Source organism: Pristiophorus japonicus, chromosome 11, assembly GCF_044704955.1.
Source record: "Pristiophorus japonicus isolate sPriJap1 chromosome 11, sPriJap1.hap1, whole genome shotgun sequence".
NCBI classification, from domain to species: domain Eukaryota; kingdom Metazoa; phylum Chordata; class Chondrichthyes; family Pristiophoridae; genus Pristiophorus; species Pristiophorus japonicus.
Window position 1 is genome coordinate 121,815,339 of NC_091987.1, and position 22,300 is coordinate 121,837,638.

General features: G+C 44.5%; 1 protein-coding gene across 3 annotated transcripts in view; it reads left to right on the top strand.

Annotated features, from left to right (window-relative positions):
• cdkl5 (cyclin dependent kinase like 5) overlaps nucleotides 1–22,300 on the top strand; it is a 180,523-nt gene that overhangs the window by 80,176 nt on the left and 78,047 nt on the right. For all 3 annotated transcript variants that reach the window (XM_070893967.1, XM_070893969.1, XM_070893968.1), the window contains exon 4: nucleotides 14,402–14,447. In XM_070893967.1, the coding sequence (XP_070750068.1) occupies nucleotides 14,402–14,447 (46 nt within the window). The remainder of the gene's footprint in view (nucleotides 1–14,401; nucleotides 14,448–22,300) is intronic.

Here is a 22,300-nt window from a genome sequence, read left to right on the forward strand (position 1 = left end):
TCCGATAAAGAGACCAAAACTGCACAGTAGTCCAGGTGTGGTCTCACCAAAGCCCTGTACAGTTGTAAGACTTCCTCACTCTTGTACTCCAACCTCCTTGCAATAAAGGCCAACATGCCATTTGCCTTCCTGATTGCTTGCTGAACCTGCATGCTAACGTTGTGTTACCTGTACAAGGACACCTAAATCTCTCTCAACTCCAACATTTAATAGTTTCTTACCATTTAAAAACATTTCTGTTTTTCTATTCTTACTACCAAAGTGAATAACTTCACATTTGCCCACATTATACTCCATCTGCCAACTTATTGCCCACTTAGTTGATCTGTCTATATCCCTTTGCTGGTTCGTTGTGCCCTCTTCACAGCTTACTTTCCCACCTAGCTTTGTATCATCAGCAAACTTAGATACATTACACTTGGTCCCTTCATCTAAGTCATTAATATAGATTGTAAATAGCTGAGTCCCAAGCACTGATCTTTCTGGAACCCCACTAGTTATAGCCTGTCAAATGAATAGTTTATCCCGACTCTCTGTTTTCTATTGGCCACCCAATCTTCTATCCGTGTTGCTATATGACCCCAACCCCATGAATTTTGTGTAACAACCTTTTATGTGGCACCTTATCGAATGCCTTTTTGGAAATCTTGTACTTATTTATTTGTTGTACAGCAGTTACTTATTTTGAGTGCTAACTGATTCGCCTTTAGTACTTAATTATACTTGTGATGGATTTAATTTGACTTCTTTCAATTACTTTTATTGCTTTGTTTAGTTTATTTAATCTATTTTTCTAAGTGTTAAAGTCCGTGTTTATTTTATTTTTTATTTACTTAAATCTGCTACAAAGGTTTTTGTTCTTGTCTCTTAGTTATTAAGTCCTACTTTTAAAAGTTAAGTAGCTTCATAATCTACTGTATCATTAGTATTAAATGGTGATTAAATAATTGAGCTGTACCTGCATGTTAACTCTTTCTTGGACCAGGAGACCTAAATCTCTCTGCACACCAACATTTACTAGTTTCTCACCATTTAAAAAAATATTCGGTTTTCCTAACCTCACATTTACTCACATTATACTCCATCTGCCAACTTCTTGCCCATTTATTTAACCTGTCCATATCCCTTTGCAGGCTCTCTGCATCTTCCTCACAGCTTACTTTCCCATCTAGCTTTGTGTTGATCAGAACACCTGCACCTGAATGCCCTTGGTTTATTGTCTCAGTCGTAAGATGACAACTGTGCCTATGTAGCACTCCTTCAGTGTTGTTCTGATGTGCCAACCTAGATTATGTACTCAAGTTCTGGATTGGGGCTAGAACTCATAACACACTTTCTTCTTGGTCAGAAGTTATATGAGCTGTGCTAAGCTTACAAAAGTTTATTTTCTTGGACAAACAACAAGATACAGTTTTTGCCAGATTCACGAATACCTAGGGAGTCTTTTTTTTGCCTACATGTCCCACAGCCAGACAAAAATGAAAAATAACTAAAAATTTATGCTTAGGATTCTTTTTGGATCCAAATAATCTCTGAAGACTGTTCTAATGAGGTGTATCGGTTGAATACACTATTTAGTAAGTCAATCCAGCAAGCTAACAGTCTGACATACGAATAAATGGGCAAGTCACGCCATATACTGATCAGGCGGTGTTGTAGTTGAACATCAACATTGTAATTGAAATATTAGTATATCAAAATACATTGTACCCGTCAGTTATTATAGTCAGGTTATTGTACATCGAAGGTGTGACTTCTGTTTTGAGTGCAGTATTATGATAAACCTATTTTAAACAAATGTTGGCAGTGAGGAGATTGGGTGCCATGGGTTTGATGGCAGTGAATGTCTCGGCGAAGTGGGGGGAGGGGGGAAAGAGAGGGATATGGGAATACTGAGGCTGGGTAGGGATTGGCAGTACTTGGAGGGCCTGGGTTTTGAGACAGCTGAGGAGGCATGTGGAAGATACTGATACGTTAAGCTGGTACATTCAGGATGGGGTTTGGGTGTTGGCCCAGATCTTGGAGCATGAAATCTAGAAATGGAGCTACTTGCATGCATAACTAGAGGTGTCATGTCAGAGTGTGGCAGAGTCTTTGGCAGCAATAAAAGTATCAACCAAAGCCTATGAGCCATGTGTGTGAGCACTACAAAGTAGGTGAGAAGCGTTGTCAGGGTGCAGGTGAGGCGTGTTATAGAATGGGCACAGCTAAAGAGACTGTGAACATTAGTTTGTTTGAAGATGGAGTTCCGAGTGGAAGGTCACAGCCATGATGCTCACCAGTCAAGAGGCGAGGTCACCAGTGGGGAAGTAGAGGCCCAGTCGTCTCAAGGAGGGGGAAAGGCCAGCTGCAGTCGTGGAAGAGGAGGAGGCCCAAATGCTGTCGTGGAGGGGGAGGCACAACTATCGCTGCTGAGAGGCCTGGAGGCCGCTGGGGGCCTGAAAGCTTGGTCGCCGCTAGGCCACTGGCCCTCCCAATGCCTGCCCCCAACCAAGCCTCAGACCACCAACCATCAAGTGTGCTACTCAGCGCCGAGCTTGCGGCCAACATCTCGCTGTAGACAACTAGGCTCATACAGCAGTGCCTGGTCTCCCGTCTTGGACACCCTAGCCACAGGATCAAGACCATGCTCAGCTAAGCCCGTGTGGTAGCCAGTGTGCAACGGTCACCCCACGTTAAAAGAACTCGCGCACAGGCATCTTCCACGCCGTCAACATGAAGTGCGGGACCTGGAACATTAGGACTCTCATGGACAACTCCAACAGCGACAGGCCGGAACGCCGCACCGCCATAGTTGCCCGGGAACTTAGATGGTTTGATATCGACATCGCCGATCTAAGCGAGACCTGGCAGGCAGGGGTGGGCCAGCTCAAGGAACAAGGTGGAGGTTACACCTTCTGGAAAGGGAAACTAGAGGACAAACACTGCCTTCATGGAGTTGGCTTCGCCATCAAAAACGAGCTGGTCGACCGCCTCAAAGACTTCCCCTGTGGGGTTAATGAACGCCTCATGACTCTTCGACTCACCCTGTCCCGGAATCAATGTGCCACAGTCATCAGTGCATATGCTCCAATCACTCGATGCAACAGATGAGACCAAAGAGGGTTTTTACTCCAACCCCTCAAAATCCCTGTCCCGCGTCCGCACAGATGACAAACTGATCCTCCTTGGTGATTCAACGCCAGGGTCGGCAAAGGCACAGCCCTCTGGGAAGGTGTGATTGGCAGAGAGGAGGTAGGGAAAGCCAACTCCAGCAGTACCCGACTCCTGACAAAATGTCGAGAACATGAACTTTTCATCACCAACACCTTATTCTGCAAGGCATTGTCGCAGCGTCGAGGAGGTGCATGGAGAGGCCTATAAAAGGCACAGCAGGGAGTCCGGGGCCCAGCGTCAGCGGCAGTCGGGAGCAGCGTCGAGGAGGTGCGTGGAGAGGCCTATAAAAGGCGAGCCGGTGCAGCTACAGGGAGAAGGCAAAAAAGAAGTAGAAAGAAATCAAAAGGTGACATCACAGCCAAGAGGGTAAGTGATTGGCTGGATTGGTGAGTACTTTTTCTTTTTTCTCTTCTATATCAGTGAGTAACTTTTAACATTGTTGTTGCCAATTTAAGTGTATCTAAGGGTTAAGTCATGGCAGGAGAGCTCGGTCGGATGTTATGCTCCTCCTGTACCATGTGGGAACTCGGGGACGACACCAGTGTCCCTGACGACTATATCTGCAGGAAGTGTATCCACCTCAAGCTCCTGACGGTCCGCGTTGCGGAGTTGGAGCTGAGGGTGGATTCACTCTGGAGCATCCACGATGCTGAGAATGACGTGAGTATCACGTGTAGCGAGTTGGTCGTACCACAGGGAAAGGGTCCACAGCCAGATAGGGAATGGAAGACCAACAGGAAGAGCAGTGCAAGGAAGGTAGTGCAGGAGTCCCATGTGGTCATCCCCCTGCAAAACAGATACACTGCTTTGGGTACTGTTGAGGGGGATGACTCATCAGGGGAGGGCAGCAGCAGTCAAGTTCTAGGCACCATGGCTGGCTCTGCTGCACAGGAGGGCAGGAAAAAGAGTGGGAGAGCAATAGTGATTGGGGATTCAATGGTGAGGGGAATAGATAGGCGTTTCTGCGGCCGCAACCGAGACTCCAGGATGGTATGTTGCCTCCCTGGTGCAAGGGTCAAGGATGTCTCGGAGCGGGTGCAGGACATTCTAAAAAGGGAGGGAGAACAGCCAGTTGTCGTGGTGCACATTGGTACCAACGACAGAGGTAAAAAAAAGGGATGAGGTCCTATGAAACGAATTTAAGGAGCTAGGAACTAAATTTAAAAAGTAGGACCTCAAAAGTAGTAATCTCGGGATTGCTACCAGTGCCACGTGATAGTCAGAGTAGGAATCGCAGGATAGCGCAGATGAATACGTGGCTTGAGCAGTGGTGCAGCAGGGAGGGATTCAAATTCCTGGGGCATTGGAACCGGTTCTGGGGAGGTGGGACCAGTACAAACCGGACGGTCTGCACCTGGGCAGGACCGGAACCAATGTCCTAGGGGGAGTGTTTGCTAGTGCTGTTGGGGAGGATTTAAACTAATATGGCAGGGGGATGGGAACCAATGCAGGGAGACAGAGGGAAACAAAAAGGAGGCAAAAGCAAAAGACAGAAAGGAGATGAGGAAAAGTGGAAGGCAGAGAAACCCAAGGCAAAGAACAAAAATGGCCACTGTACAGCAAAATTCTAAAAGGACAAAGGGTGTTAAAAAAACAAGCCTGAAGGCTTTGTGTCTTAATGCAAGGAGTATCCGCAATAAGGTGGATGAATTAACTGTGCAAATAGATGTTAACAAATATGATGTGATTGGGATTACGGAGACGTGGCTCCAGGATGATCAAGGCTGGGAACTCAACATCCAGGGGTATTCAACATTCAGGAAAGATAGAATAAAAGGAAAAGGAGGTGGGGTAGCATTGCTGGTTAAGGAGCAAATTAAGGCAATAGTTCGGAAGGACATTAGCTTGGATGATGTGGAATCTATGGGTAGAGCTGCAGAATACCAAAGGGCAAAAAACGTTAGTGGGAGTTGTGTACAGACCTCCAAACAGTAGTAGTGATGTTGGGGAGGGCATCAAACAGGAAATTAGGGGTGCGTGCAATAAAGGTGCAGCAGTTATAATGGGTGACTTTAATATGCACATAGATTGGGTTAACTAAACTAGAAGCAATACGGTGGAGGAGGATTTCCTGGAGTGCATAAGGGATGGTTTTTTAGACCAATATGTCGAGGAACCAACTAGGGGGGAGGCCATCTTAGACTGGGTGTTGTGTAATGAGAGAGGATTAATTAGCAATCTCGTTGTGCGAGGCCCCTTGGGGAAGAGTGACCATAATATGGTGGAATTCTGCATTAGGATGGAGAATGAAACAGTTAATTCAGAGACCATGGTCCAGAACTTAAAGAAGGGTAACTTTGAAGGTATGAGGCGTGAATTAGCTAGGATAGATTGGCGAATGATACTGAAGGGGTTGACTGTGGATGGGCAATGGCAGACATTTAGAGACCGCATGGATGAACTACAACAATTGTACATTCCTGTCTGGCGTAAAAATAAAAAAGGGAAGGTGGCTCAACCGTGGCTATCAAGGGAAATCAGGGATAGCATTAAAGCCAAGGAAGTGGCATACAAATTGGCCAGAAATAGCAGCGAACCCGGGGACTGGGAGAAATTTAGAACTCAGCAGAGGAGGACAAAGGGTTTGATTAGGGCAGGGAAAATGGAGTACGAGAAGAAGCTTGCAGGGAACATTAAGACGGAATTCTATAGATATGTAAAGAAAAAAAGGTTAGTAAAGACAAACGTAGGTCCCCTGCAGTCAGAATCAGGGGAAGTCATAACTGGGAACAAAGAAATGGCGGACCAATTGAACAAGTACTTTGGTTCAGTATTCACTGAGGAGGACACAAACAACCTTCCGGATATAAAAGGGGTCGGAGGGTCTAGTAAGGAGGAGGAACTGAGGGAAATCCTTATTAGTCGGGAAATTGTGTTGGGGAAATTGATGGGATTGAAGGCCGATAAATCCCCAGGGCCTGATGGATGCATCCCAGAGTACTTAAGGAGGTGGCCTTGGAAATAGCGGATGCATTGACAGTCGTTTTCCAACATTCCATAGACTCTGGATCAGTTCCTATCGAGTGGAGGGTAGCCAATGTAACCCCACTTTTTAAAAAAGGAGGGAGAGAGAAAACAGGGAATTATAGACCGGTCAGCCTGACCTCAGTAGTGGGTAAAATGATGGAATCAATTATTAAGGATGTCATAGCAGTGCATTTGGAAAGAGGTAATATGATAGGTCCAAGTCAGCATGGATTTGTGAAAGGGAAATCATGCTTGACAAATCTTCTGGAATTTTTTGAGGAAGTTTCCAGTAGAGTGGACAAGGGAGAACCAGTTGATGTGGTATATTTGGACTTTCAGAAGGCTTTCGACAAGGTCCCACACAAGAGATTAATGTGCAAAGTTAAAGCACATGGGATTGGGGGTAGTGTGCTGACATGGATTGAGAACTGGTTGTCAGACAGAAAGCAAAGAGTAGGAGTAAATGGGGACTTTTCAGAATGGCAGGCAGTGACTAGTGGGGTACCGCAAGGTTCTGTGCTGGGGCCCCAGCTGTTTACACTGTACATTAATGATTTAGAAGAGGGGATTAAATGTAGTATCTCCAAATTTGCAGATGACACTAAGTTGGGTGGCAGTGTGAGTTGCGAGGAGGATGCTATGAGGCTGCAGAACGACTTGGATAGGTTAGGTGAGTGGGTAAATGCATGGCAGATGAAGTATAATGTGGATAAATGTGAGGTTATCCACTTTGGTGGTAAAAACAGAGAGACAGACTATTATCTGAATGGTGACAGATTAGGAAAAGGGGAGGTGCAAAGAGACCTGGGTGTCATGGTACATCAGTCATTGAAGGTTGGCATGCAGGTACAGCAGGCGGTTAAGAAAGCAAATGGCATGTTGGCCTTCATAGCGAGGGGATTTGAGTACAGGGGCAGGGAGGTGTGCTACAATTGTACAGGGCCTTGGTGAGGCCACACCTGGAGTATTGTGAACAGTTTTGGTCTCCTAACCTGAGGAAGGACATTCTTGCTATTGAGGGAGTGCAGCCAAGGTTCACCAGACTGATTCCCGGGATGGCGGACTGACCTATCAAGAAAGACTGGATCAACTGGGCTTGTATTCACTGGAGTTCAGAAGAATGAGAGGGGACCTCATAGAAACGTTTAAAATTCTGATGGGTTTAGACAGGTTAGATGCAGGAAGAATGTTCCCAATGTTGGGGAAGTCCAGAACCAGGGGACACAGTCTAAGGATAAGGGGGAAGCCATTTAGGACCGAGATGAGGAGGAATTTCTTCACCCAGAGAGTGGTGAACCTGTGGAATTCTCTACCACAGAAAGTTGTTGAGGCCAATTCACTAAATATATTCAAAAAGGAGTTAGATGAAGTCCTTACTACTCGGGGAATCAAGAGGTATGGTGAGAAAGCAGGAATGGGGTACTGAAGTTGCATGTTCAGCCATGAACTCATTGAATGGCGGTGCAGGCTAGAAGGGCCGAATGGCCTACTCCTGCACCTATTTTCTATGTTTCTATGTTTCTATGTAAAACCCTCGCTCCAAACACTGGCACCTGCTCGACGATGTCATCGTCCGAGCCAGGGATCGCAAGGACGCGCGCATCACCCGCGCCATGACAGGAGCTGACGACTGTTGGATGGACCACCGCCTAATCCGATCCATCATTGACATCATCATAGCCCCAAAGGAAAGGGGGCAGCAGAAGCAGAAAAGTCAATGCCGGGGCACTTAAAGACCCAGCTAAGAGAGCCCTATACAGTCAGCGTCTCACAGCTAACCTGGCATGCCTTGATGACCCTGAGATGCAGAATGCCCACAGCGCTTGGTCTGCCCTCCAGGCCTCCATAATCAGTGCCTGCGAAGAGACGCTCGGTCACTCAACCAGGAAACACCAGGACTGGTTTGATGCGAATGATCAGGCGATTCAAGAGCTAATAGATTGTAAGCGCCTTAAGCAACAACCCAACTTGGGAGCAGCAAAGTAGCATTACAGACAGCTCAAAGCTGAGGTCCAACAAAAAACCTGGGACCTAAAAAACAGGTGGTGGATGGAGAAAGCACAGGAGATACAGCAGCTGGCCAACAGCCATGATGTGCGAGGATTCTTCATCGCAGTCAAGGCCACCTACGGTTCAGACTTTCAAGGCCCCCCCCTCCACTGCTGGCCAAGAATAGGGAAACACATATCAAGGACACCGAGGCAGTCCGGGCCCGCTGGAAGGAGCACTTGCAGATCTCCTCAATCAGGACTCTGCCTTTGACTTAAGTGTTCTCGATTCCATCCTGCAGCATGCTACCCACCACCACCTCAGTCAAACCCCAACATTGCACGAGGTAGAAAGAGCCATAAGACAGCTTAAGAATAACAAGGCTACGGGAGCGGATGGAATCCCTGCTGAAGCACTAAAGTATGCGGAGAGGCACTGTTGGTGCAAATACATGATCTCATCTCGCTCATCTGGAGGGAGGAGAGCATGCCGGGAGATTTTAGAGATGTAGTGATCGTGACCATCTTGAAAAAAGAGGACAATTCTGACTGCAGCAACTACAGAGGATTCTCCCTGCTATCAGCCACTGGAAAAGTTGTCGCTAGAGTCCTCCTCAACCGTCTTCTCCCTGTGGCCGAGCAGGTCCTCCCGGAGTCGCAGTGCGGATTTCGTCCTCTACAGGGCACAACGGACATTATTTTTGCAGCGCGACAGCTGCAGGAAAAATGCAGGGAACAGCGCCAGCCCTTATACATGGCCGCCTTCGACCTTACAAAGACCTTTGACACTGTCAACCGTGAGGGTCTATGGAGCGGCGTCCTCCCGTTTCGGATGCCCCAAAAGTTCATCAACATTCTCCGCCTGCTCTACGACGACATGCAGGCCGTGATCCTTACCAACGGATCCATTACAGATCCAATCCACGTCGGGACCGGGGTCAAACAGGGCTGTGTGTCATCGCCACAACCCTTTTCTCAATCTTCCTCGCTGCCAAGCTCCACCTCAGTCAACAAGCTCCCCGCTAGATTGGAACTAAACTACAGAACCAGTGGGAACCTATTCAACCGTTGCCGTCTCCAGGCCAGGTCCAAGACCACCCCAGCCTCTGTCGTCGAGCTACAGTACGCGGACGACGCCTGCGTTTGCACACGTACAGATGCTGAACTCCAGGACATAGTCAACGTATTTACTGAGGCGTACGAAAACACGGGCCTTGCGCTAAACATCCATAAGACAAATGTCCTCCATCAGCCCGATCGCTTCGCACAGCACTGCCCCCCAGTCATCAAGATCCACGGCGCAGCCCTGGACAACGTGGATCATTTCCCAAACCTCAGTAGCCTCTTATCAACAAGAGCAGACATCGATGACGAGATTCAACACCGCCTCCAGTGCGCCAGTGCAGCCTTCGGAAAAGAATGTTAGAAGACTAGGCCCTCTCAACTGCCACCAAGCTCACGGTCTATCGGGGTTTTGTAATACCCGCCCTCCTGTATGGCTCAGAGACATGGACCATATACAGTAGACACCAAGTCGCTGGAGAAATACCACCAACGATGTCTCTAAGATCTTACAAATCCCCTGGGAGGACAGAAGCATCAACATGAACATCCTCGACTAGGCCAACATCCCCAGCATTGAATCACTGACCACACTTGATCAGCTCCGCTGGGCAGGTCACATTGTCCGCATGCCAAGACACGAGATTCCCAAACCAAGCGCTCTACTCTGAACTCCTTCACGGCAAACAAGCCAAATGTGGGCAGAGGACATCTTCAAAGCCTCCCTGATAAAGTGCAACATTCCCACTGACACCTGGGAGTCCCTGGTCAAAGACCGCCCTAAGTGGAGGAAGTGCACCTGGGAATCTCATTGCCGAGAGCATGCAGAAATCGAGCGCAGACAGCGGAAAGAGCGTGCGGCAAATCTGTCCCACCGCCCCTTACCCTCCACAATTATCTGTCCCACCTGTGACGGGGACTGTTGCTCTCATATTGTACTGTTCAGCCACCTAAGGACTCATTTTAAGAGTGGAAGCAAGTCTTCCTCGATTCCGAGGGACTATTTATGATAATGATGATGTTTGAAGATATGGAGATACCGAATGGGAGCATGTGTGTTTAAGATATAGTTACAATGTCTCCTGGGGAGGGAAGAAACTTAAGTGCACATGTGACATGCTTTCCAAAGCCTTCTGAATGCGTACTAATAAAGAAAACTTACTTGAAAGCTAATACTTGCAGTTGTATAACTCTATCTTGATCCAAAAAACATTAAGGCAGGCAAGCCCAGCTGTACAAAGAAAGCTCCAGAAAAAGAGCAAGGACCTCAGCGAGGATAGGCTCTGGGAGTAAAACCTTATTGGATTGATTTGTAAGGAAACAAGAACAATTTAATGGATCAAGGACAATTTTATGAATTTTTGGAAAGTTTGAGGAATTATTTTGGTTTTTAAATGTCAATTTACTTAAAGATCCATATCTCAGAGTTGGTGACAAATCATTGAAAGCACTTGCAAAAAAACATTGAGCGATTTCATTAATTGCTTTTGTGGTTATTGTTGGTAGTTTTTGTTTGGTGTGATTATTCATTGGTAGCATTTTGTTGCTTGCTGGTTAATTTGTTTTCCAGCTTGTTTGATTTCTATATGTTTTGATAACAGTTGAGTTAGTTTGCATTGCTTGGTGATCTGTATTTTTGTAAATGCTATTTAAGCCAATCAGAATTGCACATGTGACATGCTTTCCTGAATCGACACTTTCGAGAAAACTTTGATAGCTAATACTTGCATTTATATAGCTCTATCTTGTGAATGTCTCAAAAGTACTTCACAAAATAAATTACTGTTGTAATGCAATGACTGTTTTGGAATAAGTGTTGTATGGGCAATCACGGCAGCTATTCTTCACCCAACATTTATACCACAAATAGCTGTTTTTTGTTAGTATTGTTTGAAGGAGAAGTTCAGATGCTCAGCACACTCAAAAAATGGTTGTTCATCTTCGAATGGTGACAACCTCTTTCAATATAGCATTCCTTTTCGACTGCTGAAGTATCAGCCTAGCTTTTTGTGCTCAAATCCTGGTGGGGGCTGAAATTAACAATCTTCTTTCTCACCCAAAAGTAAGAGTGTTACCAATTAAATTGAGGTAACACACTGCCGTTCCATTTGCTACATCTGACCCCTATGAGCGAACTTATCAGTTCGTAACAAATTAAGGACAGTTCTGTGTCTTGGACCTGAAATAGGTTCACACAAGAATTTCAACCCGTACAGTGGGGCTGAATTGGATCCCAGAAGAGTGTTGTTTTAAAATAATTACAGTAACTGAGTCTAATAATTAGAGAAACAAAAAATGGTGCTTTTGACTACTGTACATTGTTCCTTCTAATTCTGTCATGTATGCAGACCATGGATACTAACTGTGTAGTCACATAAGGTGTGCCACCAGAGTGCACTGCGGTGGGAGACCTGAGGGTCACCTGTATAGGTGTGCAGGGCCCAGTATAAAGGGCTGCCCACCATGCTTGTGCCTCACTCTGGAGATGCAATAAATGGGACTAAGGTCACAACAGCTGAAGTACAATACTAGACCTCGTGGAGTCATTCATAAGAGTATTAAAGACACAACAAATTCATTTTTCAAACAATTAGTGTATTTGCAGTACCAGTTCTCTCATTTCTGTACAATCTGTGCCAAAGAAGGAAATATTAGGAGAGGTGACCAAAAGCTTGGTTGCAGAAGTGGGCTTTTAAGTTTTTTAAAGGAGGTGGAGGGGTTTAATAAGTGAATTCCAGAGCATGGGGCTTAGGCAGCGTTAAGGCCTGGTCATGGAGCAAAAAAGAGGGGAGGGAGGGGGATGGGGGGGCAAGGTGATTGTAGAGCTAGAGAAAATTGCAGAGATAGGTGGGGGTGAGGCCATGAAATGATTGAGACGTGAGAATCAGAATTTTAAATTCAAAATATTGGGGGACCAGGACATTATTTAGGTTGGTGAGGGCAGGGGTGATGGGTGGTGAGCAGGTCTTGGCGCAAGCTAGGATATGGACAGCAGAACTTTATCTGAGCTGAAGTTTATAGAGGGTGGAGAGTGGCAAGCCGCCCAGAGGAGCATTTGAATAGTCACACTTGGAGGTTATGTAGATGTGGATGAGAGTTTCAGCGGCAGATGGGCTGAAAAGGGTAGTAGCAGTCCATGTTATGGAGGTGGAATTGAGCCATCATCATGATGGAGAGAATATGGGATGGGAAACTCAGCTCTGTCTTAACAAGATACAGAGGTTGTGAACAGTCTGGTTTGGCAAGAGACCATGGCTTAGGAGGGGGGTGGAATTGATGTAAAGGGTGCGGAGTTTGTGGAGGGGAGTCCAAAGGTGCTTTGGTCTGCACAGAAAAAATAGAGAACAGATTGGGAGCACAAAACTATAAACGCAGATATGGTTTTCTTACTCTAGTAAAAATTTACATAGTCTTTGTTGAAAATTTTTTTTCGATAGACTGTTAAATTTGACCAGGGTTCACAGACAATTGACTCTAGAGCAACTGGAAATGCGACAATCCCGACATCAAAATCATAGCTCCTAATAGTTTTGAGAGAAAATGTTATTTTTTTTAATTTACATTTTCATTCTCATTTTTCTGTCATTTAACCTTTTTAAGCAGTTTTTTGTTGAGACTTCTGTAAGCTTTTCAGAGGAAATGCACAGTATTGGCATAGTTCAGAATACTTGTGAATTATTTTTAATAATGTAAGTGATATATTTTGATGCAATTTAATCATTGCCAATTTATTTCAAAGTAGCATGGCTTCATCTGGAATTAAGAACAACCACAAATAACATTCATACTTTCAGTTGAGTAGAAAGGGGATTGTATGGCAGAAATTATCCAATGATAAATCAAATATGTGAGGAAATCTCAGTGGTTTGGGATCCAGTATTACAGTTCATATTGAAAAAATAGATTGTGGGTAATCCCACATTGGATGAGGCAGTGTTGGACTTTACAGACCTGGAACTTATCCATTCAGTCCATTGGATAAACTACAGCATCAACTGCTTGTCATAGCACCTGACTTCCAGGCAAGTGCACTGGCATAGCAAAAAATGCCAAAAGTAGCCCACACAGTTACAGCTCAGTCATTAAAAGGACATCAACTCTCTCTTTCCCCCCACTTTTTTTTATCTGCCTAATAATAAGCAGAGCAATTAATTTTAATTGTTAGGTAATTTAATTGCTTCTTTTAGACATGTTGATTCCATTGAGTTTGATGCAGTCACTTGTAGGCAATTGTTACAGCAAAGGCTGCCTCCCAATCCATTTACTCTTGTACTGAGAAGAACAGCCAGGTGATGTCTAACCTTGGTCTTCTGTTAATCTTTCTGTTACACATGTGGTCATTTGCCAGAAATTGCATCTTTCCATTTCAGGAGCACTACCTATTTGTGTCCATTGCCCACTTGTGTCCTTAACCTACTCTCTAGGCTGCTGAGACCCTTCTTCATCTATAGAATTGATTTCTCAAATGCCCTCCCATCCCATCCTTCACAAACTCCAATAAATGCAGAACTGCTGAGTCCATTCTGATGCAGATTCCAGCATTTTCAACATTCGTATCCCTATGTAGCTCCACAAGTTTGCTGTCCCTCAGTAATTTAAAATTCCAAGCTCTTCCTTGCTTTTGAAATCTCTGCATGCTGTTGCCCCACCTTATTTGAGGGACCTTGAGTAATATGTTCCATTTTTCCACTCCATTCCTCTGACTCATTCCTACTATTCTTTACTCACTTACTCCACTCCTTGGAAGCCATTCTTTCAGTCATGCAGCCCAGATTATTTGGAATTCTTTACAAAAACACTTGTCTCCTTCCTTCAAATTCTCTTTAGAACCTGCCTTTTCAACTGTATTTTGTCCCATTTTTAATCTTTCACGTGTTCCCATTGCTATGAGATATTCAACTACCTGAAGGGACATTATAAAATGTTACTGGTTACTGACTTTTGTTACATTATGTGACATGTTTACATATGTATTCTATACATTTACTCTCTGGAACCTGTAGTTTAGATGTTATAATCAAGCTAAAGCCTTGAAAGCACTTTCGTATGGTTTTGTATAATTGCCTTATCAACTAACTTATTTTCATTGTTCTATGAAAGTAGCTTGATATTTTTTGACAACTTTTAATCTCTACGTTCAGGTATCAAATAAAAGCATTATGCTAATGGGTTGAAATGACTATCTTGGTATTTTATTTTTTGCTAATTTTGATTTTAATTTGTTGTAGGAAACCAATGAAATTGTGGCTATCAAGAAGTTCAAGGACAGTGAAGGTATGTGCAACCTGTAGGAACATTCACAAAGAAAACATTACTGCACTACCTAATGGTCATGTAAAGTTCTACAGCTGGTGGTTACTATAAAACGAGTTGATCATAACCCTTGTGCATCATGGAAAATATTTTCTACCAAATTTATAATCTTGTTCCTGGCATGTAGTCATACCTAAACCTTTACACATGTAGCATTAATGACTGATATCAATAGTCAGTTAAATAACAGTAATACCCCAATTTCATGGTAACACTTTGTTCCATTCCTCATCATGGCGTGGCTCCCCTCTCCCCATTTAAAAATACTTCCATGTCAGCCAGTGGAGCATTGGTTAAATGTAGTAGCTGATTACTTCTATACCAATTGATATTAAATTTAAAGTGTTGTGCTCACTCGACCATTTTAGTGGCATGCTTTGTGCAGTGGTAAATTCAGAACCTGTAGCTCCACTGTACTGATCTCAGCAACAACAACTTGCATTTATATAGTGCCTTTAACATAGTAAAATATCTCAAGACGCTTCACAGGAGCATTATCAAAAAAAAATTGACACCGAGCTACATGAGATATTAGGACAGAGCTAGATTTTAAAAAGTGTCTTAAAGAGAGACGGAGAGGTTTAGGTAGGGAATCCCAGCGTTTTGGGCCTAGGCAGCTGAAGGCACAGCTGCCACTGATGGAGCAATTAAAATCAGGGATGCACATCAGGCCAGAATTGGAGGAGTGCAGATATCTTGTGCTGGAGGAGGTTACAGAGATGAGGAGGGGCGAGGCCATGGAGGGATTAGAAAAAAAGGATAAGAATTTTAACATCAAGTAATTGCTCAACTGGAAGCCAATGTAGGTCAGCGAGCACAGGGGTGATGGGTGAATGGGACTTGGTGTGAGTTAAGATATGGCCAGTAGAGTTTTGGATGAGCTTAAGTTTATGGCGGGAGGAAGATGGGAGGCTGGCCAGGAGTGTGTTGGAATAGTCAAGTCTCGAGGTAACAAAGGCATGGATGAGGTTTTCAGCAGCAGATGTGCTGAGACGGGTCAGAGTCTGGCAATGTTAGAGGTGGAAATAGTCAACTTAGTGATGGTGCAGATATGTGGTCGGAAGCTCATCTTGGAGTCAAATACAACACCAAGGTTACATCTCAATGAAGCTGCGAGCTTTAAATTTAATATATAGCTTGCCTGCTTAAACGTTGGGAGTCAACTGGGACGGGAAGGAGCCCATGAGTCATTTGCTAGGAGCTTGCCAGCCAGTTACAACAGAAATGATCCACATACAGGTGATTCCATTGTAAGCGGCTTGAACTATAATTCCTTTCTGTAAAAGGATTTCAGAACTATGCCAACTTTTAGTATTAACAGTAAAATTCTTATAATGTAGAGCTTATGTAAATTTGAAGCAAAAGATCATATTTTGTAGTTGATTCTGATTTGACTGAATATGTAGGACCAAGGTATCTTAGGCTCCTGCATTTGCTCCCAGTAATGTCACTGTTAGAATGGCATCTGTTGACACACAAGGCTGTAACTTGGGAACTTCACTTCCTTCAATCAAAGGATTTGAACAGGTTCATACATCCTTGATTCTCAGCTCTGCTCACATCAACAGTGATATTCACACCCATAGACCAACTGTTGAGAATATCAGCGTCATCTAGGATGCTCCTTCTCTGATAAATATTGGTGCTGATGAATTTATGGGCCCAAGTTTCGGGTGGAGTTGCTCCTAGTTTTTTGGAGCAACTAGTTTAGTTTGGAGTATGTTAAAAATTGCAATTCTTGGATATTAGTTTGCTCCAGTTCTAGTGAGTTAGTTTAGGTTGGCTTTAGGTAAGGTATTTTTTTTTCAAAAGTGGGTATGTCCAGCCACTCGGGCCTGTTTTGCAAGTTTCGGCAGTGAAAACTTACTACAAACTAACTTAGAATGGAGTAAGTGTCCACTTTTGTAAGTTCTGAAAAACCTTACCTCGAGTTAAGGTTAGTGCAGACACAGCCAGAGACCGCAGGTGGGAAGCATTAAACACAAAGGACACATCAACATCACAACAGGGGGGGGGTGAAGGGAAGTTAGAGGATTTTCCATAAACACCTTCACAACAACATTAAAGAAGCAAAGTACACTTAAAGCACGATGCACTAAACAAAACAGTACATTTAAAGCACCAAGCACGAAACGAAGCACAAAAAGTAATAAGCAATTAATGAATAAAAAATAGAAGGAACCCTGCACCTAAAGCACCAAGACTAAAGTAATAAGCAATCAATCAATAAAAATAGATGTCCAACCTTTATGTGAAGGGAAGGTATCTCTGTCAGTGTCTCTCTCTGTAGTGTCTCTCTCTCTCTCTGACAGTGAGGGGTGGTGTGTGTTTGTGTGTGTGTGGGTGGAGGGGGGTGTTTGTGTGGTGGGGGGGGGGGGGAAGCTGAGAGGAGGCACCTCTGCTCTCCCCTCCGGCCCTTCGATCATTGAGTGCCCCCCAACCCGCGCTCCACCCCTGTCGCCGCGCTCCCCCCTCCACCCCTGTCGCCGCGCTCCCCCCTCCACCCCTGTCGCCGCGCTCCCCCCTCCACCCCTGTCGCCGCGCTCCCCCCTCCACCCCTGTCGCCGCGCTCCCCCCTCCACCCCTGTCGCCGCGCTCCCCCCTCCACCCCTGTCGCCGCGCTCCCCCCTCCACCCCTGTCGCCGCGCTCCCCCCTCCACCCCTGTCGCCGCCCTCCCCCCTCCACCCCTGTCGCCGCCCTCCCCCCTCCACCCCTGCCGCCGCGCTCCCCCCTCCACCCCTGCCGCCGCGCTCCCCCCTCCACCCCTGCCGCCGCGCTCCCCCCTCCACCCCTGCCGCCGCGCTCCCCCCTCCACCCCTGCCGCCGCGCTCCCCCCTCCACCCCTGTCGCCGCGCTCCAGGAGGACCGGAGAGTTGCTGAAGAAGATTCCGGCGCACCTTCGAGCCCAGGCAGGTCACATAAGTCTTGGAGGCGTGCCGTTTTCGCCAGAACCGGAAACTTTGGCCTAAGGAAACTATGAAGAGCTAGCTTCAGATATATGAAACCCTTCATTATGGAAATTCCTCATGAAAAGAAATAGTGGATGCATTGGTTGTCATCTTCCAAAATTCCATAGATTCTAGAACGGTTCCTGAAGGTTGGAAGGTAGCCAATGTAAACCCACTATTTAAGAAAGGAGAGAGAATGGAATTTACAGACCAGTTAACCTGACATTGGTAGTGGGGAAAATGCTAGAATCTATTATTAAGGACGTGGTAACAGGGCACTTTGAAAACAATAGTCAACCCGGATTTATGAAAGGGAAATCGTGTTTGACGAATCTGTTGAGTTTTTTGAGGTTATATACTGGCAGAATAGATAAGGGGAAACCAGTGGATGTGGTGTATTTGGATTTTCAGAAGGCATTTGATAAGGTGACACACGAGGTTATTAAACAAAATTAGGGCTCCTGGGATTGAGGGTCATATACTTGCATGGATTGAGGATTGGTTAACGGACAGAAAACAGTCGGAATAAATGGTAATTTTTGGGTTGACAATCTATATCAATGATTTGGACGAGGGGACCAAATGTAATATATCCAAGTTTGCGATGATACAAAGCTAGGTGGGACTGTAAGTTGTGAGGAGGATGCAGAGACGTTTCAAGAGATATGGACAGGCTAAGTGAGTGGGCAAGAATATGGCAAATGGAATATAATGTGGAGAAATGTGAAGTTATCTACTTTGGTAGGAAAAATAGAAAAGCAAAGTATGTTTTAGATGATGAGAGATTGGGAAATGTTGGTGTGCAGAGAGACCTGGGTGTTCTGGTATCCGAATCACTGAAAGTTAACGTGCAGGTACAGCAAGCAATTAAGAAAGAAAATGGTATGTTGGCCGTTATTACAAGAGGATTTGAGTACAAGAGTAAAGACATCTTGCTGCAATTATATGAGTCCTGTTGAGCCCGCACCTTGAGTATTGTGTAATTTTGGTCTCCTTAACTAAAGAAGGATATACTTGCCATAGAGGGAGTGCAACAGAAGGTTCACCAGACTGATTCCTGGAATGGGGCTGGGGGTGGGGAAAGGTGGGGGGGATTGTCCTATGAGTAGAGATTGAGTAGACTAGGCTTCTATTCTCCAGAGTTTAAAAGAATGAGAGGTGATCTAATTGAAACATGCAAAGGGCCTGAAATCGGGGTGCGTACGAGGTGCGCACGCGCCCATAGGGGCCCCACAGGTTCCGGGTTTAGGCATGTGAAGTGCATGTGATTTGTCATCCACCACATCCGAAAGTAAAGGGCGGAGAGTTAGGTTATTTGGCCAACTGTTGCCCAGCGAATGCCCTTGAAATTCTTATGACTGATGCCTGATTTTATCAGCGCAAGACATTTAAAGTACGGAATAATACATTAAAAAAAAATTTAACTTTTAAAATCCTGCTAAATAAGCTAAGTTTATTTTTAGACCCTTTAAAATATGTAAATTTATTTTTCAAAATTTTTTATTTTTGTTTCAAGTAATGAATTAAATTCCATTTTGATTAATTTGAAATATGTGAAAATGTATTTACAGCATTTGTGTTTTTGGTGTATTCCCATTTATACTTTGTTATTCGGGAATACGCCTACTTTGCTAGGTTGGATCGGCCCACGTGATCCCAGGGATGCGTACGAAGTCCATACGCTCCTGGGAAATGTGGGCCTCCATGAAGGCCTTTGCATAGAGGCCCAGGACTCGCAAGTCTCCAAATCTCCAGCACAACCGGGTACTTTCGTAGAAATTTTTGCGGTCGGAGGCATCCACCCATGGGAAGTCTCCAACCATAAATTATGAGCTAAAATGATTATACGGTAGATGCAGGGAGGTTGGTTCCTCTGGCTGGGAATCTAGAACACAGGGTCACAGTCTCAGAATAAGGGGTTGGCCATTTAAGACTGAGATGAGCATAAATTTCTTCACTGAGAAGGTTGTGAATCTTTGTAATTCTCTACCCCAGAGGGCTGTGGAGGCTCAGTCATTGAGTATATTCAAGACAGAGATCGATAGATTTTTGGATATTAAGGGAATCAAGGGATATGGGGAAAGTGAAGTTGAGGTAGAAGATCAACCTTGATCTTATTGAATGGCGGAGAAGACTTGAGGGGCCGAATGGCCTACTCCTGCTCCTATTTCTTAAGTTCTTATGAAAAATGATGCACGGGGCAGGACAGGGATGATTTACAAATGGCAGTGACTGTTGAACTTTATTCAATAGGTGTTGCAGATTTAGTCTATAACTAGGATTCCTTGTGGCCCTGTAAGGTCAACACTTTTTGTCCTTGAATTCTCATGTGTATGTTCACCAATATGTTATGCCGAAGTATTTGAAATGACAGATATTCAATTGGGTAGATGCAGATAAACTATTTTCTCTGGTGAGGGAAAGCAAAACAAGAGCATGTAAACTTAAAATTAGAGCTAGGCCATTTAGGAATGAAATCAGGAAGTACTTTTTCTCAAGTTATTGGAAATCTGAAACTCGCTGTGGCTGCTGGGTCAATTGAAATTTTCAAGACTGAGGTTGATAGATTTTGTTAGGTTAGGGTATCAAGGGTATGGAACAACGGTTAAATGGAGCTGATGTACAGATCAGCCATGATCGAACTGAATGGCGGAACAGGCTCAAGGAGCTGAATGGCTTACTCCTGTTCCTATAAGTGCATTAATGCATCCAGATTTCTGGGCATGATTTTGATTACACTTGTACCATTGCAAGTGAAGGCACAGAAGCAGATAGTTTGGCCTTGATTCTGGGGGTTTGGTTAGGCTGGGATGGAGTAAAGTGGACCTGCATACTAGTGAACCTGTTATGTGGAGCTGCTGCCTTACATGGGAGGGTTGCTGTGTTGGGGTAGTTGTCCTTCATGGGTGATTTGTTGTGCTTGGAGGTGATGTATGAGCCTCGAAGAATGTGTGTCAGATTCCAGTATGAGGTAGGGGTTGCAACACATCATTAGTTTTTATTGGCATAGGTTCCATGTGCTTCAGCCAGAATCTCGTTGTGGGAAGTGGAGCGGTTAGACTGGTTGTTCTTCTATAGTAGTATGTTGTTCATATTTAGGAATGTTTTGTGTTCAGCCCCTCACTGCTTGTACTCTGTGCATGCTTGGTTTGATTCTAACATTTGTTAGAGGTCCAATGGTCAAGACAAAGATCAAGGGACATGGTAGTGGCCGGTGGCCATGTCTGATCCCTGGAGTGGGAATGCAGGCGAGCTGAAGTGATTACTGTACACACTGCATGTGACTAAAGGATTTGAATTCATTTCTGAATTTCTCTCCAAATACCATTCTTGAGGTTTAATTTTTACTCCACTTGGTTGAAGTCCTTTTCTGCATCCAGGGAGAGTAGCAGGTTAGGCATATTGGCGCTGTTGGTGATTCACATTGACTCATCACCTGGTTTAGACAAAGGAAACGATTGCTGCCAAAGAACCGCAAGTAGTTGCGCATGTGCAGTTTCAGTGGCTTTTTTTGTTTGTTGCCGGATTTCCCACAGATTAGTGAGAGAAAGGTAAGGGATGAAAATTGCAGGTATTGTGAGGTCTGTAATGTGACTTGAAGGTGATAGTAGGATGTTAACTTTTGAGAGTTTTATTATACTCTCACGGAGTGTGTTTATCACTATCAGGTCCTCTGTCTGTTGTGGTTTGACATGCGGCTGGTGAACAGAATGCAGGCGCAAGATGGTAGGATTTAATCAGCTGGGAAAAAGATCATTGAGAAAGAGAATAGAGACAGTGTGGAAAGTTCATGAGCATTAGACAGTGACTGGGGAGGAAAACGAGAGTGAGGGCAGAGAAGGATCGCGAGAAGAGCGAGAGTATGACTGCTTAAACTTCCGAAATGTGACTTGAAGGTGGTAATTAGGATGTTGTCAAATTGTGAGTTTTATTGTACTCGATTAGCATGCTTTTATTGCTATCTGTTGCGGTGAATGTTATTTTTTCATATTTGGGATCTGACATTTATGCACAGTGGTTCTGCACAGCTTCCGGTTCATTGGCAGCAGTCACTCAGTTATACAAAATGTTTCTAAAAGTTGATAGTGTGATGAAGATTGCAAAATTACTTCAATCAGTTTTCTGACTTTCAGATGGGAGTCCAGTATGCCAGTGAGGACATAGACCTTTAAAGCAAAATTTGAGATTAGGTAAATAACTCTTTGGGGAACAGGTCTGTTTGAAATATTTAAGGTTCTGAGAGGGTAAATGCTGAGAGATTGTTTCCCCTGACTAGAACTAGGGGAACATAATCTCAGGATAAGGGGTCGACCTTTTAAGACTGAGATGAGGAGGAATTTCTTCATTCGGAGGGTTGTGATCTTTGGAATTCTCTGCCCCAAAGGACTGTGGATGCTCAGTCGTTGAGTATATTTAAGGCTGAGGTAGATATTTAGACTCCAGAGGAATTAAGGGATATGGGGATAGGGTAAGAAAGTGGAGTTGAGGTTGAAGTTCAAACATTATCTTATTGAATGGCAGAGCAGGCTCGAGAGACTGTATGGCCTACTCCTGCTCCTAATTTTATGTTCTCATGCTCTTAGGTCAACAACATGTTGCAATTGTGAACACCAGCAAATCTCAAAACTGCTCCAGTTATAGACCCTTAAAGGTGAACACATTCTTAAATAAGTGAGCTGACTATTTCATTAGTCAAAGTGTTCTTTGAAAAAATGTTGCAGCACATCTGGGTTCAAGAGATCCTGGAAGGAAAACAAACAGTTGTGAGATTCTATCTTGCTAGTCATGTCTGATGATAACACATTCAACTTCAGTCAATGGTCAAGATAGAAAGAAGAACCCAGTACCTTGTGGGAACATGAGGT